Genomic DNA, 17304 nt, shown 5'->3' with positions numbered 1-17304 from the left:
CTGCCCTATATTCCTATTTAACTTTTGATGTGTGTACATCTTGTTTACCTACATTGTAAATTTCTAGCAATTAGGAACTAGTCTACAAGTTTTTATTAGGAATCATGTCTTATTCTTACAAAGTAAGTTTGTATTAGGAATCATAGCATCTAGCTCATAACACAAAGTACTCTCTATGTACCTGCTGAATGAATGAATTCAATTTTAGTTAGGTGATACAGCGGACAGAGCCTTGGACTTGGAAGAAGATCAGAATTTAAATCCTGCCTCAGCTACTTACTGGTTTTGTGACTTTGGATAAGTTATTTTGCTTTCACAACCTCAGTTTGTTTCTTCATTTGTAAGATAGGGATTATCAGTTAAATCTATGAAGCATTTATTAATATGCAAAATACTGGATAGTGATAGAACCCACCTCACAATGTTAGGAGAATTGAATAAGATAACATGTGTTGCAATTTAAATGCTAGTTAGCTGTTTCTTTAAAGTAAATCTTTAGGTGGTATGATGGGAATATGTGGAAACTTTATTTTAACTATCCAGGACATTTGCTATCTTATTGTTTTTCATCAGCACTCAAGAGGAGTGCTTTGAGAGAAGCTGGCTTCATCCATTACATCTGATTGTAATATCTTTTACTTTACTTAGCTTTTGCCAATAGTAAAAGTAATCAAGATAAACTGCCTTAGAAAAGAGAACCTTTTAGTCACATACAGTTTTATTGTAATTGCATGAACATTTTTTGATCATAGTTATAGTTACTTTTCTCTCTTTAAAAAAACACTTAGGGAAATTTTCTCTTTGTCCTGTTTTCCCTGAAGGTTTACATTGGAGAAGAAATTAAGAAGAAAGTCAATTTCCTCACTTCTTACTGATTTGGCTCTTACTAATTATCCCTTTTTAAAAAAAAAAATGAGGGGGCAGATTAAATTTCTGACAGTAAGGCACAAAACTAATCCATTTACAGAATTAGTATTACATTAGCACATAGGAGTGCAACTCACTCTCCCTGGGGATGGATCTATTTGCAATTTCTACCAAGCTTTTTGGAATAAGGCCAGTAGACTTTGGGAAAATTGAGTACTGAGTGACTTTGAAGTAACAAAGTAACATTACCCTTTTGTGTTTTTGGTCTGACCTACCTACACAGTAGTGAGTAAAGAGATGTCTATGCCTTTAAATACAAAGATAAATGGGTTTGATTTAGGAAAGCAATAAATATATGAGCCATTGAACAAAAACATTTCTCTTGCCACCAATAGTTAATATTTGGTATATATGTCACTAAGAAAGCATTTTCCTTAAGTTTAAAGAACTCTTTATGGTCTGAAGAACCCCTATAACTTTGATAATTCTTAATATAATAGGGTGATAATGACAGATGATATTGCTGTAGGTTTATTTTATCCTATTTGGTCTCCCTCTAACCCTGGGAAGGAAAGCCTTGAGCTATTATTGACATCTTCATTTTCCAGATGAGGGAACTAAGGCTCAGAGTGGTTAAATGACCTTTGGAGGCAGAAATCAAATGGAAGTCTCTTCTGATTGCATGTCAAATGCTCTTTTCATCATATACTTCTATGTATTCCTTAGAGAATCATTAGTTAATATTCCTCAAAAAATATTGCATTTACTAATATTTTACAATGTGACCAACTTTTGCTAAATGATTGTACTTAATAACTACCTAGTTCTTTCCCCTTTTTGGAATTGTTTTGACTTCAAAAAAGAAAATTGTGGATTTTTATTTTTAAGTCAACAGTGACTGATGTTATCATTGAATTGATAGTGCCTGTAGTGGACAGCAATACAGTTCTCCTGCTCAGAAATGGTCTAAAGGCAAATGTGATTTGTAACACAGTAAACAAAGGAAATATTTCTCTGAGCTAGTGTAGCATGGAGACATATATTCCTGTTTGTTTATTTACATGGAGCTCTCAGAGGTCACCAAAATATACAGGACTGCCATTATTAGAGTTGACTTCATAGTCTGGACACAGACTATGTTATCAAAGGGAGTTTTCATGATCTTTTTTTTTTCAGATTGATTGTCACATTGATCATCTAGTGGATAGAGGGTTCTGGAGGTCAGAAAGCCATAAGACTTGAAAAAGTAGCTCTTAGAGCATCTCTCCCTTCCCTTCTAGCATAGGGCGTTATGTGTTGTAGGAACTATAATATTTTTCAGATTATTGTATGCCATCTTCTCATTGTTTTCTATGGAATTCAGAGAGAAATAATCCTGGCACAAGTCACCATCCCTTTCTTATTCTTTTATTTTTCCAGGGACTGTTTCACAGGTGTTCATGTAGTTGCTTTTGTATTTGAATACTAAAGAAATAAGCTCTTTTGGAGGCTCACAGAAAGCATCTTAGTACAATTCCAGTAGCACCCAAGTCACTGTGGATGATATGTACCTAATTGTGTCCACCATGATTTTGATCTTCTTTGCTTCATCTCTATATTTTGCATGTTTTTCATTCGGTGGAGCTCTGAGATGGAATACTTAGTGTGGGGAAATCCATGACCACATTCTTAAGTTAGTGTTCCTATGATTAATATAACATTTTTATTGTGCTTTCTGGTTTGCATAGAGCTTTAGGTGCATTATCTCATTTGAATTGGATTTTGGATTACTCAAAATCAGTGACAGAAGCACTCCTGTCTCCTCTTCCACTATAGTAACTCGGTATTGCTTCTCTTGGACAGAGAGGAGGATGTAGGAGATACTCAGCCTTTGATAAAAAGGTCTGTTGTAATTACTGGCCTGGCTCCTTTGCCAGGTTCTGGTACCAGTCCATACCCTAAGCAGGTGGAATATAAATGACCCATGAATTTATAACCCGATGGCTTGATGTCAAGTAAGACTGTTAGTCTTATTTTGACTTTGTGTCCTGGTTCCAATACTGAGATTTTTTTTCTCATTTCTTCTGACCAAATGTTTCTGCCCCAATTTTCAAAGTCCCTGTCTTATTGTCATTCCCTTTCCTGCAAGACTGAGAGTTCCCTGCATGATACACCAGTTTTTCAAAATTGAGGCTCTACTTTATTCTCCTCAGTTTTCACAGTTTGGAGTTTTATCCTTGAACCCTATTCCTGTGGCTCAGTATTTACTGTTTGCTTCTATTTCTGTCTATTGCTTGTCACCATCTTCACCTAATAGTGTATGCACACTCATTTTTTGAGAAACCTACCTGTTACTCACCTCAGACTTCCTTGATGTCAGACAGTTGTCTTTTTTTTTTTTTTTTTTTAAACCTTTTTCTACTATCAGGTGTTCTTGCTATTACCCACCCTGGACATTTGTCCAGAATTCTTCCTTTTGTGTGCTAGGATTTTCCTGAAATGTCTCCCCAAACAAGAGGATAGACTTTGAATCTGATGCATATTCACATAATAAATGAATTTGAATTTGAAAGTTGGGAGAGACCTCAGGAGCTATCTAAAGCAATCCATAGCCATATAAGAATCCTCACTAGAATATATGCAACAAACAGTTATTCAGCCTCTGCTTGCAGATCTGTAGTGAGGAATAAAACCCATCAACTACTGAGGCAGCCCACCCCACCTTTGGTTGGGAAGATTTATCGACAAACCTAAATTTCCTTCTCTGGCCTATGCCATTGCTATCTAAGTTCTTGAGTACTGCCATTGGCTTATGGATATCATAGATCACCGACCTGAGGGAGAAAGAACTCAGTTTAAGAGCTCCTCCTGTTTAATCAATCATTTTATTCACTGTGAGCCAGACATTGTAAAAGTATTGAGGATAAAAAGAAAGAGCTGTAACAGTTCATGTCCTCAAGGAGTATTTTAATAAAGACAACATGTACATTTATAGATACATAAAAGACATGTATAAAGAATAGCTAACTTTTTATGTGTGGTTTTAAAGTTTGCAAAGCACTTTATATATAAATATATCTATTATTTCATTCAATAATCCAAGGTAACCTTGGAGCAGAAAGCCTTAGCATCTGGCAGACTGGGAAGGGACTTTGGTGATCTGTGTCTTGAAGGAAGCCAGAAGTTCCAGGAGATAGTCATGAGGAGTGAGAACATTTTAGGAGCAGATGGGCCACCTGGTGGGATCATAGCATGAAAAGAGGGTAAGAAGGTGGGGGTGAGAAGACTGAAAAGATTGGAAGGAGCCAAATAGGTTTATTCTAAAAGTAATAGGGAGCTGCTGTAATTTACAAAGGAGAGGCAAGTGAAGGAGGAGACATGGTCAGATCTATGCTGCAGGAAAATCACTTTGGCCACTGCATGGAGGAGGGATTGAAGTGAGGAGAGCCTTGTGGCCGGGAGATCCCTTAAAAAGTCATCATGGTTATCTCAACAAGTGATAAGGGCCTGAGCTGGAGCAGTGACCCATTAGGGAAGAAAAGACTGAAGTCAGAGAGCTTGTGAAGTTGCCTACAATACAATTTGGTAAAGGGATATGTGGGGTGAGGGAGCATGAGGATCAGAACCAAGGCAACTGGACAGAGACAGTGGTGCTTTCCAAACTGGAGGTTCAAAAGGGGAATCGGTTGAGTAAGGGGAGGGGGGAGATGATTTCTGTCCTGAACATGTTAATAAGTCCAGAACCTGTGCTAAGTAAGCCACTTTGGAATAGGCAATGAATATTTATGAAGGATCTGAAATGTTTCAGGCACTATACTAAGCACCAGGGATACAAAGATAGAAACAAACAGTAAATACTGAGCCACAGGAATTAGGGTTCAAGGATAAAACTCCATACTGTGAAAACTGAGGAGAATAAAGTTGGGCCTCAATTCTGAAAAAGAAGACAGTTTCTCACTTCAAGGAATTTATAATCTAATGGGGGGGGTGAGGGAGAAGAAAACATAGATGTGAGGAGGGAGGGAGGGAGGAAAAAAGAAGGAGGAGAATGGATCCAAAGAGGGGCCTTAGCAGAGAACTGAGAGAGCAGCCAAGTTAAAAATGAGATGTGCTGAGCTGAACTGCCTCCTACAGTAGAGGGTTTGGAATTCATGGCTCCCATCACCAATTTCATTATGAGAGATAGAGGGTGCTGACGAGATTTTACAGAATGATGAGTTTATCCCAATAAGGAACTTCCTGGGGCATGACAAGGAAGTTTAAGAAATCCCACAGTAGGGCAGCCAGTTGAGAAATGAGGACTTTGGAAGTGGATTCTCTGTAGGCTTTGAGGAAAGAAAGCACAAGCAAGGGCTGGCAAGAAGGAAGGGCGAGACCAAGCTTCTTTAGGAAGGGGGTAATGGACTTCCTTATGTAAAGAGAAGAAATATTTCCCCACTCTTAATCCTTCTTAACTCCAAGTGAGAGTGGAGAACCTTAGTGATGTGCTAGTAAAACTCAGTACTTAAGGAAAAACAGAAATGGGATAGGAATAAACTACTGCTGTTTGCTTGGAGTTTTTTCCCAGAGGCCTATTCTTCTAGTAGTAGCAACTCATGGCATTTATATTTATTTCCTCGCACATTTTTCTCTCTCACACATGGAATCCTTTGGAATTGTTTTCTGACTCTCTCGGGAGCTAATAAAACATAGTTGGAGAAATACTGCCTTTCATGAAGGATTTCCCATTATTTTTGGTCAAAGCCCTCTCTTTGGCACATGAACGTTTACAGACACTTTTCTCTCTTCTTGTGTGCCAAATGTCTCACTACAGTATCTCTTTTCCTTTCTACCCTATCATAATTAAGGTCCAGTCTTTCTTCTTTCTTGACCACACTTTATGGCCTTAATACTTGACCCTCCCATGAGTTACTATAGCTGAATCTTATTCTTTCTGGTTCCTTGGATACTTTCTCCCTTCTTGCATTTGGTGATCTACCCAAACTGACCTTCTGTCATTTCCATGTACACAACTCTCCTCTTGTTTCCGTGCCTTTACACTGTTGGCCCCACAAGATTCAGACTCCTCCATGAACTGGGAGACTTAGTTCAGTTTAAAAAAAAATTTAAAAAATAATATATATATATATGTGTGTGTGTGTGTGTGATTTATTTTGTATTTCTCAATAACATGTAAAAAAGTTTTTTTTTTTTAACAGTTTTTAAAATCTGAGTTCCCAATTTTCTCCCTGCCTTCCTCCTCAAGAAGGCAAGCTACTTGAAATTGATTGTACATGCGAATGCAAAACATTTCCCTACTAGCCATGTTGCGATGTAAGACACAAACAAAATAAAACAATAAAAATAAAGAGCAGAAAAAGTTCTGTCTCTGGAGGCAGATAGCATTTGTGAACATGGGTCTTTTGGAATTATCTTGAATCACTGTTTTGATTTGGAGTAGCTTTCTTTCCTTTTTCTTTCACAGTTGATCTTCCTTATAATATTGTTATTACCGTGGACTTGTGTCTATGGTAGGACCATATTTTCTTTAAAAGCCGAGATTGTGAATCTGTTTGAAGCCTAGAACCATGTACTGAATAAGGATGTTTTCTTTGGAATGGTGAATTACTAATTGGCCTGTCATGATGATAAACCACTGAAGTCAACCAAAAAAGCTGATTAAGATTGCATTTTATTAAGTATATACCTGCTGGTGGAATGAGGAACATGATTTTTGTCTGATATGAAATGAAACAAGACAGGTTCATGTGGAAAAGAGCACAGGATCAGTTTTTTTTTTGTTTTTTGTTTTTGTTTTGACACTTTCCTTTCTCTTTGTAGGCAGGCACTTTTCAAATAAAGCCTGTTACCTCATCTCTAATTGCTTAACTAAAGACAAGCAAGCTCTAATTTCTCAGCATTAATAAATGACACAGTAGAAGAAGCGCTTTGTTTGCATTGGCCCACTCAGGTTAACCAGTGTAATCCCCTGAGTGCATTAGGAAACTCTGCTCTTCTAGCAGCAAAAGGAAGATGGTGTTTACCTCAATTAAGAGTAGCATTTTATTTATTTACTTTTTATTCCTTTTCACAACCCTGCTTTTTTTTTTTTTCCTAATGAAAACACTTAGTGAATTAGATCAGTCTTTCTCAGTGTGTGGGTCTTATCCTCTAAGTTGGGGGTAGCAGCAGTTGTCTTGGAAGCCAGAGCTGTTTCTCGCTCCTGGATGCCTGGATTCTCAGGCCTTTTTTCTTTAGCCACTGACTGCTCCAGAATCTTTAACAAATAAGAGGCACCCTGCTTGAAGTGGGTGAACCTTTGCAGAGATTCCTGCTGTGCTCCCTAGCTTCTAATGTGGGAACTGTTCTTGCTTTTTTGAAGCATTGTGGGAACTGGTTTCTAGGATGCTGAAAGTGCACAGTGGGCTTGGCCAAGAGCTACCTGAGGGGTCAGACATTTGAGTAAGGTTGCTAAGCCCTGAATTAGTTGCATGCTTCTGATCTATGGAATAGCATGAATTTGTCTCCTCATTTAGAAAACAGTGTGATCTCTATTGTTTCTACCTAAGAATGGATGTTTAGTAAATTACCTAGATGCTAATTATGAACTGTTTTCATACTGTGGAATATGAACTTTATATCTTAATGGTTTTATTTTATATTTTCAGAATGAAATCAATGAGATCCCCTTCTTTGACATCCAGCTACCTTATGAATTGGCATTAAAGATATTTCAATATCTGGGCAGGACTGAACTGGGAAGGTGTGCTCAGGTAAGCCTTACCAATAGGCAAGTGTCTTTTTGTCCCCACTCACAGGGACTAGCAACAGGTACCTGAATAATTTCAGTTTTATGTTAGAGAACCCATTAACTATAAATAAGTTAGGTTCCATTCAATAACATTGTTTTTGCTGAACACAATTAAAAATTTATGGAATTAGTGAATTATTGTGATGCGTTCTAAGGAATAACACCCTCCACACTGAAGATTTTGGGTGTTCTACATTGGTTTTCTTAAACGTTTTCCACTTGTGATTCTTTTTTGTCTGAGAAATTTGCCGGAGTATAAAATAGGAATACAAAGCAAACATTCACTGATAATAAATCAAAATTTTGGGATCTCCACATTCAGTAATGAGACCCTAAAAGGGTCACAATCCACTAAGCATTTTGTTCTATACTAGTCTGTCAGTTCAATGAAGGAAACATTTATTATGTGCCTACTGGGGCTACTAGGGGCACGCCATAGTGCACAGGGCCAGGCCGGCCTCAAGTCATGAAGATTCATCTTCCTGAGATCAAATCCAACCTCAGCCACTTACTGGTTGTGTGACCCTCGGCATGTTACTTCATGCTGTTTGCCTCAGTTTCCTCATCGATAAAATGAGCTGGAGAAGGAAATGGCAAAGCACTCCAGTATCTTTGCCAAAAAAACCCTAAACAACAATAAGAAAATGCCTGCTCTGCTTTGACCTTACCACATTGTCAATATTACCGTAAGGAGGTGTTGCCATCCTTCATACCTGGTTCCTTTTGTTACATGTGTTGTAAGTTAACTAAGGTAATAGAAAATCCATGACAATGATCACTATTTTGCAAGGTTCAATAGCTCGTGCTGTGGATGTGCTAACTGTCTCTAATGGACAGGTGCCAGCCAATAGTTAAATAAATGATGACATTGGGAACAAAAATAGCACACATGCAGGATTATTTTTTAAAAATCCTGGTCAGGCAGTCTGTTGACTAACTACCCACAGGCCCCGAGAATCTCCATTGCCAAGTAAGGATTAGACATTTCCATAGAATATGTTAATTCCTTTTCCCATTCCATGAGACTGTAACTGTTCATGTATTCCCAGGAAAAGATGTTAGAAAGATTCTGATATGTTTAAATAATAAGGAATTATGTACAAAAACCAAAGGAACATGAAGTTAGAGATGCTAAATGGGATTTGAGACTTCACTGAAATTCCCAGAGTGTTTGTGTCTGCTCCTTCTGCTATGATTGAACATCAGAAACAATTTTTTAATTTCATGGTGGATGAAAGTACTTGATGGAAAAGTACTTCCGAGATCCTCCAGACCCAAACAGAGCTCTAGTGCAGGAGTGTCCACGAAGAACAAGCCGGTCCTTTTCTGGGTGACGCGGGGACAGCTTTGGGCCTGGCTTTCTCTTTGTGGTGGGGTTTTCTTTTACCAGAGGCCGTCCCCGTAGTCGGCAGACACTGGGGCCTTGGAACCAGGAAGACCCTGGTGAGACCCTCCTGTGACCCTCCAGTGTATGAGCCTGATGTCACCACTGAAGCACTGGACAGAATGTTGTCTGGCTCTTTGGGAGCCCATTTGGGCTTTTCGTGGTTCCTTCTCCAGCTGATTTGACAGAGGCAAATAGGGTCAAGTGACTTTGCCAGCTAGAAAGTGTCTGAGGCTGGAATTGAACTCTGGTTCCATTCTGGGTGCTCCGTGCTCTATGGCTCCATCTAGCCGCCTCGCAGTAGAATATATGGTGTTCTGTGTCCATCTGCCACCAGCAGGGATCCTTGCCTTGGATTTACTAGCCCTGTTTCTATTTGACTTTGACGCCACTGTTCTAAGCAGTTCTCAAAGCATAAAAGATACAGAGTCGCTCCTGACCTGGAATGGCAGGGAGAGTCTCCTATCCCAGTGAAATCACAGGCCCTAGGATCCTGCCCCTTTATTTTAGCATTAAAATGTATTTTTAGCATTATTTTATTATTACCTTAGCATTAAAAATAATAACTTTTAACATTTAGATGGGAAGTTGTGATTTTTAAAATATGAATTTGAAACCATTTACCAAGTTGTGAAAGATCTTTTTTTTTTTAAACATCAATATCAGATTTTTGAATTGGTATTGAATTAATATAGATTTTCTTTGTAGCAAAATTAGGCTACCTGCGAAGTCCCTTCCAGCTCTTGCTCCGAGATCCTGTGAAGAATACTTCTTTAGTATATGATGAAGATGAATTAGAAAAGAAGATCCCTTCAATAGAAATTTACTTTTAGAAATTCTGTCGGAACACCTTTTTTCGGTTAATCTAGGGAAACCTGCATTGACTCCCATCCTCCTTGGACATTTGATTTGTTAAGAGTCTAACTTTACATACTGGCTCTCTTCCCAAAAGGGAAAATAAGAGGGAAGCTGATGAATCTGATTGCTGGATTTCAACCGGGCCTGTGAGTTGTAATCTTGGGAGAGGGTTTAATAGCTGCTTTATAAAAAGTCAGTGTTAGAAGATAAAATCTTTCTCTTGATAGGGAACTGCTGTTTAAGAAATCATTTCTTTGAGCATTGCTTTCTATTCTCCTGCTTTGTAGAGAGAGGGCCATGTGGCTTTCACATCTGCTGCTGCTTCTCTCGGCCAAAGAGTTTATCAGTTACAGATATCATCTTGTAGAAAAAGACATCCCCCTTTCTAGACGGCAGGGCTGCATTTCAGGGTAGATTGGTTATGCTGGTGAGATTATTCTGCAGGTGTGAACAAGCTAATTTACAACACAGTAGTCCAATTGTCTACCAGAAATCTTCCCCCTTTGGCCAGTTGGATTTACTTCCTTTTTTTCCCCTCCAGTCTGGTTTGGAGGGAGTATGTATAAGAATTGGAAAATATTCTTGAATACAGCTCTTGGATAATGTGCAGTGCCCCAGGTGGCCAGGATTTTGTGAGGCTTTCAGAGTAAATGCCTACTGAAGGCTTGCAGTTCATAGAATTGGCTTGCTTTTTGAATGTTAAAATGAAAGGTGAAGTAATAAAAATAAATAGCATTTTCATTTTTTTTCCTCATGGTGTTTTTGTTTTTGAAACAAGAAAAAATCCTTCTGTCGAATGGAATGTCCTGCTGCTTTATATTTTTATTGCAGAGGTCCTTTTTCTTTCTTCTTTATTTTTTAAATCAAAGTCCCTTGGGGTTTTAATGAAATGGAGCCAGTTTTGTGGAATTGGCATTGTGAACTATATGAGTGCCCTTGGAGAAAACCTGTTTGCTTAGCTCTTTCTGCCAAATCAGTAACTGACTAACAGTAATGTAGACTGATTGTGGATGTCTTTGGAAATTCAAGTAGTTAGAGAAATCCTTTTCCTTTGATTTCTGTCCCCCCTTTTTCCCTTCTGTTTCTGCTTTATTAGGTTTTACAGGCTGAGATCTTACTATTTTGTACTAGCTCGTGCTCTATGAGTCCTAGAGGTTTCACTTTGGAGGCCTTGACTTTCTCCAGTTGAGGGCTTAGTGGTCTCTCAGGGAAGGGAGGATGTGAAAATCCCCTCAATCTCCCTGTTTGTAAGAGAATACATGAAATTTGCCAACCTTTTAAACTTCTTTGTTAGATTATTTATCATTTGTGTTACTCATTTATTTAGTGCTTGCAGGATGTGATGCTTTGACTGTTTAAAAAAAATAACAGAATGATAAAGTTTACCCATCAAACCTCTATGAAGCACCTACTGTGTACAGATGTACTTTGCTAAGCTCTGTGGCAGATACAATAAGATATATTTTTTAAAAATAACAGAATAATAAAGTTTGCCCATCAAACCTTTATGAAGCACCTGCTGTGTACAGATGTACTTTGCTGTGTACTCTGTGGCAGATACAATAAGATATTTTTTTAAAATAACAGAATAATAAAGTTTGCCCATCAAACCTTTATGAAGCACCTACTGTGTACAGATGTACTTTGCTAAGCTCTGTGGCAGATACAATAAGATATTTTTTAAAAATAACAGAATAATAAAGTTTGCCCATCAAACCTTTATGAAGCACCTACTGTGTACAGATGTACTTTGCTAAGCTCCGTGGCAGATACAATAAGATATTTTTTAAAAATAACAGAATAATAAAGTTTGCCCATCAAACCTTTATGAAGCACCTACTGTGTACAGATGTACTTTGCTAAGCTCTGTGGCAGATACAATAAGATATTAAAGTATAGAAGAAGATAAGGCATGTCTATTTAGTCAATCAGCAAACATTTATTAAATACCCCCTACATTTTCTGCATTGTGCTAGAAGGCTCATGGAAAAACGAACTATAATGTGATAGTAGATTGTTATTTCTCTTGTCACTACGTGTGAAAAACGAGAATGTTAGTTTAGCTGTGAGGATGTCAGGCAGTGCTGGGGAGAGTGATTTTCAGGTGTGGGTTGCCATTATCCACTTACGTAAACTGCAGGTGTCAGGCCTTCTGTTGGTAACCACACCTGCATTAGCACCTGCGAGATACTTCAACTCTGTGTCTGAAAATGATATGTTAAATGTCTGGGTCCACCTTTGTGGAGGAGAGAATTCCATTTCTTTGGGCTTAGCAGAAAGGAACCAATAAAGAAAATGAATGGATGTTCGAGAAATCATAGGATTCCGTGATTGCTGATAGAATTGAAGAGCAGCAGAAAAGTGATCCCAAGATAAATAGCTGTTAGGTTTGCGATGGTGAGATGTTGCTGTCTGTCTAGATAGAAAAAACTAAAGCATGAGTCTCTTTGGAGCTGCTTATTGACGCCCTTAACTTATGGAAGAGCATCCAAATCAGAGTGAGACCCTGCTCATCTTCGAACCAGCCTCTTCTGTGCAGACTGCCATAGGCAGGCGGGACCCAAAGGGTCAGAGGTCTGTCACTGTGCATCTCACCAGAGAACAAGAGGTGGGGAGCGCCGAGACCCCTGGAACTGATCAGTAACTTCCTAAGCTCTGACTGTGCCCCTTTCTGGAGGGACAAGAGTCCAGCACATGGTGGTGAAGGACCTTCTCAGGTCCTCCTCTTGAGGGGACAGTCTGAGGAGCAGGAGAAGGTCGTAGGTGACCTGTTCTGCCCTCCTTGGGTTTGAGTTTGAAGCTAACCCCTTTGCCAGCTTGTCCTCAGTGAGCGGACTTTGTATGTGAGCGTGAGTAAGCGTGTCCCCAGAACAATGGCGGTCTGCTTGCTGGGCCTCATCACCCCAACTCAGGGAGAGCTAATCAAGCTGATCTGGAGCCAAGGGCTGTTTTTTAACACAGCAACTCACAGTGGGGTTGTAAAGTGAAATGCTGGAGACATTTTTATTAGAGACTTCTTGCAGCTGAGGCTCGCTCAGTGGGGCTTTTTTTACAGGGGAGTGTCGTGCCAGTTCTGGTGCATTAAAGAAAGGTCAGGCTAGGCCCTCTGGAAAATTTAAACTAGCAAACTGGTTAGATTTAATATAATTTGGTTTTTAAAAATCACAAAATAACATAGATTTCTTTTTTGGGGGGGGAGGGAATCTAAGTATTTGTGAAAGCTTTAGAGCAATCTCATTATATTTTTTTTTCCTTTTCCTTAATTACTTTAAAAAAAAACATAATATATTTGCTTTCTTAAAAGATTCCCCCTCCTTCCTTTTCAATTTATTAAAGAAATTGGGAGCATTTTTATAATTGCAAGACCAATCTTATCATTATCTGGGAGTTGAATATCCCTAAAATGTTGGAGATTCTGATGGTTTGCTAACAAAAAACAATCTTCACGTAGCTTTTTCCCAACACAATCATAACGTCTGCTCTCTGCTGAGTACATGAGTCTGCTCTCTTAGCACCTAATGCAGTGAGAGGCACTCAATAAATGGTTGTTGTATGGCACCGAACTGGAATTGAATCCTAGGGGACATGCACTGATCTGGGCAGACTCAGATGGGAGAAAGGAGAAGGAAAACAAGGAGAGAAGGAAGGAGGGAGGTGATAATCCCTTTGTATTTTTTCCTGGACAGGCCACATTGGAAATGTTATGTTCACATTTGAAGTGTTAGGGATGCCACATTTGAGAAAGACTTTCAGGATGGTGAGGGGACCAGAGACTATGCCATCAAGCATCAGTGGGAGGAATTAAGAATGTGGGTGGGTGCGTGGGCAGACATAGCTGTCACATCTTTGATAATTATGTGGAAAAGGTCCTAGAACCAAACCAATGGGTACAAGTCCTTGGGGAGCAAATTTTAACTCAATGCAAGGAAAAACTTTCCGGTTATACCCATCTAAAAGTGGATTGGCTGCCTTTGGGGATAATGAGATTCTCATCACTAGAGCTGGAAGTTCACTTGTTGGAGATATTGTGAACAGAATTCATAATTAGGGCATGGGTTAAATTAGACTGAGGCTCATTCTAACTCTTTAAGATTTTGTTTTCTCTGAGGGCTTTTCTAATTCCACGAGTTTCTTTAAAACAATTATTTGATCTTTGGGGGTAGCTAAGTTTTAAATCTGTCTGCCAAGTTTGACAGCTTAAGTTAAGAAAGTGATGTAAGTAGCCTGAGATTTCAGCCTTTGCTCCTCTTCTCATCCAACTTCTTACATTGCTTGTGTTTGGGTATCTTCATGCATCACACATGCATTTTATTGGTGAGTATCTATGCTCAACCTGGCTTAAAAATAGAAAAATACAAATGTAGGTCCCATGCCTATCTCATTGTTTGAGTTCTACCTGGTACTTGTACCCACAGTCATACATATGTCATTTGGGGGGGGGGGTCTTTTTCATATGTCTTTTATGTTTAATATGCATACTTATAATTTATAATAATTAAAAAGACTTAGTCACTCAAAATCATTCTTAAAACAATATTTCTGTTAGCATATGCCATATTCTCTTGGTTTTGCTCTCTTTCCCTTTCTTTTCTTGCAAATCTTTCCATGCTTTTCTAAGATCAATTAGCTCATTGTTTCTGGTAGCATCCTCAAGTCATCATCACAATCACATACTGCAACTTTATAGCCATTCTCCAATTGATGGAGATCCCTACAATTTCGAGTTCTTTGCCTCACAAAGTAAACTGCTATAAACATCCCATTCACATTTAAAGTTATAATTACTATTTGTGAATTTCCTCCTATCTTATTTTTTCTCACTGGTTTCTCACAGCCTCTCTTTTTACCCTATCCCTGTTATCTTTTCTTCTCTTCCCAATCTCAACCACATTCTCCTCCAAAAGTCCTTCTGTCTCCCCACAAAATGGAAATTTGGCAAACTGAAAGACTTTCAGATATTTGTAACAAGAAGACTAGAACTCATAAGGTATTTTTTTTTTAAAAGAGTGACTGAAGTGTCCTGGTCATTCCAGAAGGCGAAGGTGTGAAAGTTAAGTCAGAATTTGCCTTTGATTGTCATTGCTTTGACAGTATCTTGATCTACTGAATTTGAATATCAAGTGTGTGACCCTGGGCAACTCCTGTCACCTCTGCCTCAGTTTCCTCATTTATAAAATGGGGATAACAACAACTCTTATCTTGTGAGGATCAAATAAGATGATATTTGTAAAGTGCTTAGCCCAGTGCCAAGCACACAGTAGGCACTTAACAAAATCTTGTTGCCCAGTTGTCCCTCATCCTCTCCACCTCACTTTACTTGGAGAATGGGACCTTGGTTCAGATCCCAGGTGGGCCACATTTCTAGCCACATAATTCTGGGAAAGGCCTTGAGTCTCTCTGAACCCCTTCATAACACTGATACTTTCCTCATGAAGTGGTTGGCAGGAAAGCACCTCATGGAACTTTTAAGGATTATAGAAGCATAAGGTAATGTTGTTATTCTCCCATATATTTATTCCTCATCAAATTTCATGAGACTTGTAGGGCAGGTGTGAGTATTCCTACTTTCTAGGGGAGGAAATTTAGATACAGAAGTCTTAGAATCTTGGGATTTTTAAGTTCTAAAGGACTTTAGAGATGATCTAATCAAAATTCCATGCTTTTAGAGATCTGCAGGAGAGTTCGATCCCTGCACATACTTCAAATATTATTCCACTACCCCAGCACCCGGCAGCCCCTTTAGAAAGGACACACAATTTGTCCACAGAGCTTTGATTCAGATTACAGCAGACAAGTTAGCATCTATCGCAGAAACCATTGTGGAATCTTTCTTAATGTAAATTTTCATTCCTTAACTTTTGGTTTGACAACTTAGGAAACACACATATGTGTGTGTATTTCTGTGTGCACCTTTAAATGGAGAACGCTTTTGCCACAGTTCATCTCACATTCACAAGAACTCTCTCAGCCTCTGTGTGCCTTGTTCTTTCCTCAGTCCCTTCCCCACCTCTCCTGGCTTGGTCTTTTTGACATTTAGAAATGTCCCTCAGGGAGTGGTACAGGTCACAGGTTACTATCCACTGTGGGTGACTGTACTCATTTTATTAGATGTGAGTTGCAACCTTAGACTTAAGTACAAGCATTAACCACTTGATCCTTTGTTATCATAATACACCATAGACCCCAGATCACATTTATCTGTCTGAACCAGTCTCAGATTCTTGCCAACAAAGTCCATCCTTTGCAATCCGGCCAATTTTTTACGTCAATCTGGTACATCGTAAATCTCTTTCCTTTAAGGAACGATTGAAAGAAAGCACCAGCATCTAAAATGGCTCATTTCCCCTGGATGCCAGTGGGTTTTAAAAAGGACCATTCTTGACATAATCCTAATTTTTCTTTATCAGTCCTGGTTAGCAGCTTGTACATCCCATAGGAAAAAAAAAAAGCACATGGGTTAACATCTTAGTCTCATTTCTGCTAGAACTCTACTTTCATATTTTGAAGGTATTTTTAGCTTATGAATATGATAGAATCCAGGTTCTCGCAGTCAAGAGTATACATCTGAATTAAAGAAGCGTGATTTACTAATCGATGACAGAGTCACTAGTGTTTACTGTTCTTTACAGTATCCCTGCATTTCTGGGCATTATTGTGCTTCTCTTTTACTCACTCTTCTAATCTCAAAGCGAAGAGAGATAAAGCTTGTTGGCACTGAGAGTCTCTTATGAAAGATGTTATGTAACTATAAAATCTAGATGTTAACACATTTGAAACTACATAGATTTTGCATTTGTATTTGGATTCTTAAAATCTCACACATTTATATGTGACAATCTGATTAAATGTTCTAAGATATGATTGTAGGTAATAGTTCAACAGTTTTGAATTCTTGGGAGAAAAAACTGGAAACATTTTGCTTATATTTTTTTCAACACAAAGCATTTTGTTAACGAGGCATTTTACACTTCCATAAATCTAGGGCAGTAATAAAGGTGTTGATTGATTTTTGGATGGCAGTGGGGCTTCTGTAATTGCATAATTTGACATTTATGTCACTTGGGCTGTTTTAGGTGAGCAGGACGTGGAAGGTTCTTGCAGAAGATGAAGTGTTGTGGTACAGATTGTGCCAACAGGAAGGGTACCTTCCAGATACCAGCATCTCTGATTGCTCCTGCTGGAAACTTGTCTTCCAAGAATCCCGGGCCAAGGAACACACGTTAAGAACCAACTGGAAGGTAAACAGTACCCGGTAGTGTTACCTGTAGGAGACTAACTCAGTAGAGGATTAGAAAACCTAAATCTGGAACCTTTGAGTGGCAGCATGAAGTTAACTGCCAGAAGTAAAGGCAGTGGAGAGACTGATGAGCTTTTCCCTCAGCTGTTGGTAAATTGATGCCTATTGTGTTTGTCTTTAAAAAACCAT

At 38.7% G+C, this 17304-nt stretch overlaps 1 protein-coding gene across 1 annotated transcript in view; it reads left to right on the top strand.

The window, feature by feature from the left end:
• The window catches only part of FBXW8 (F-box and WD repeat domain containing 8), a 114214-nt gene that overhangs the window by 8122 nt on the left and 88788 nt on the right, over positions 1 to 17304 (top strand). The window contains exons 2-3 of the mRNA XM_074296808.1: positions 7494 to 7598; positions 16952 to 17116. Of these exons, the coding sequence (XP_074152909.1) occupies positions 7494 to 7598; positions 16952 to 17116 (270 nt within the window). The remainder of the gene's footprint in view (positions 1 to 7493; positions 7599 to 16951; positions 17117 to 17304) is intronic.

Source organism: Sminthopsis crassicaudata, chromosome 1 (assembly GCF_048593235.1).
Source record: "Sminthopsis crassicaudata isolate SCR6 chromosome 1, ASM4859323v1, whole genome shotgun sequence".
Lineage (NCBI taxonomy): Eukaryota > Metazoa > Chordata > Mammalia > Dasyuromorphia > Dasyuridae > Sminthopsis > Sminthopsis crassicaudata.
Note: the sequence above shows the minus strand (reverse complement) of the source record. Positions and strands in the feature narration are given on the sequence as shown.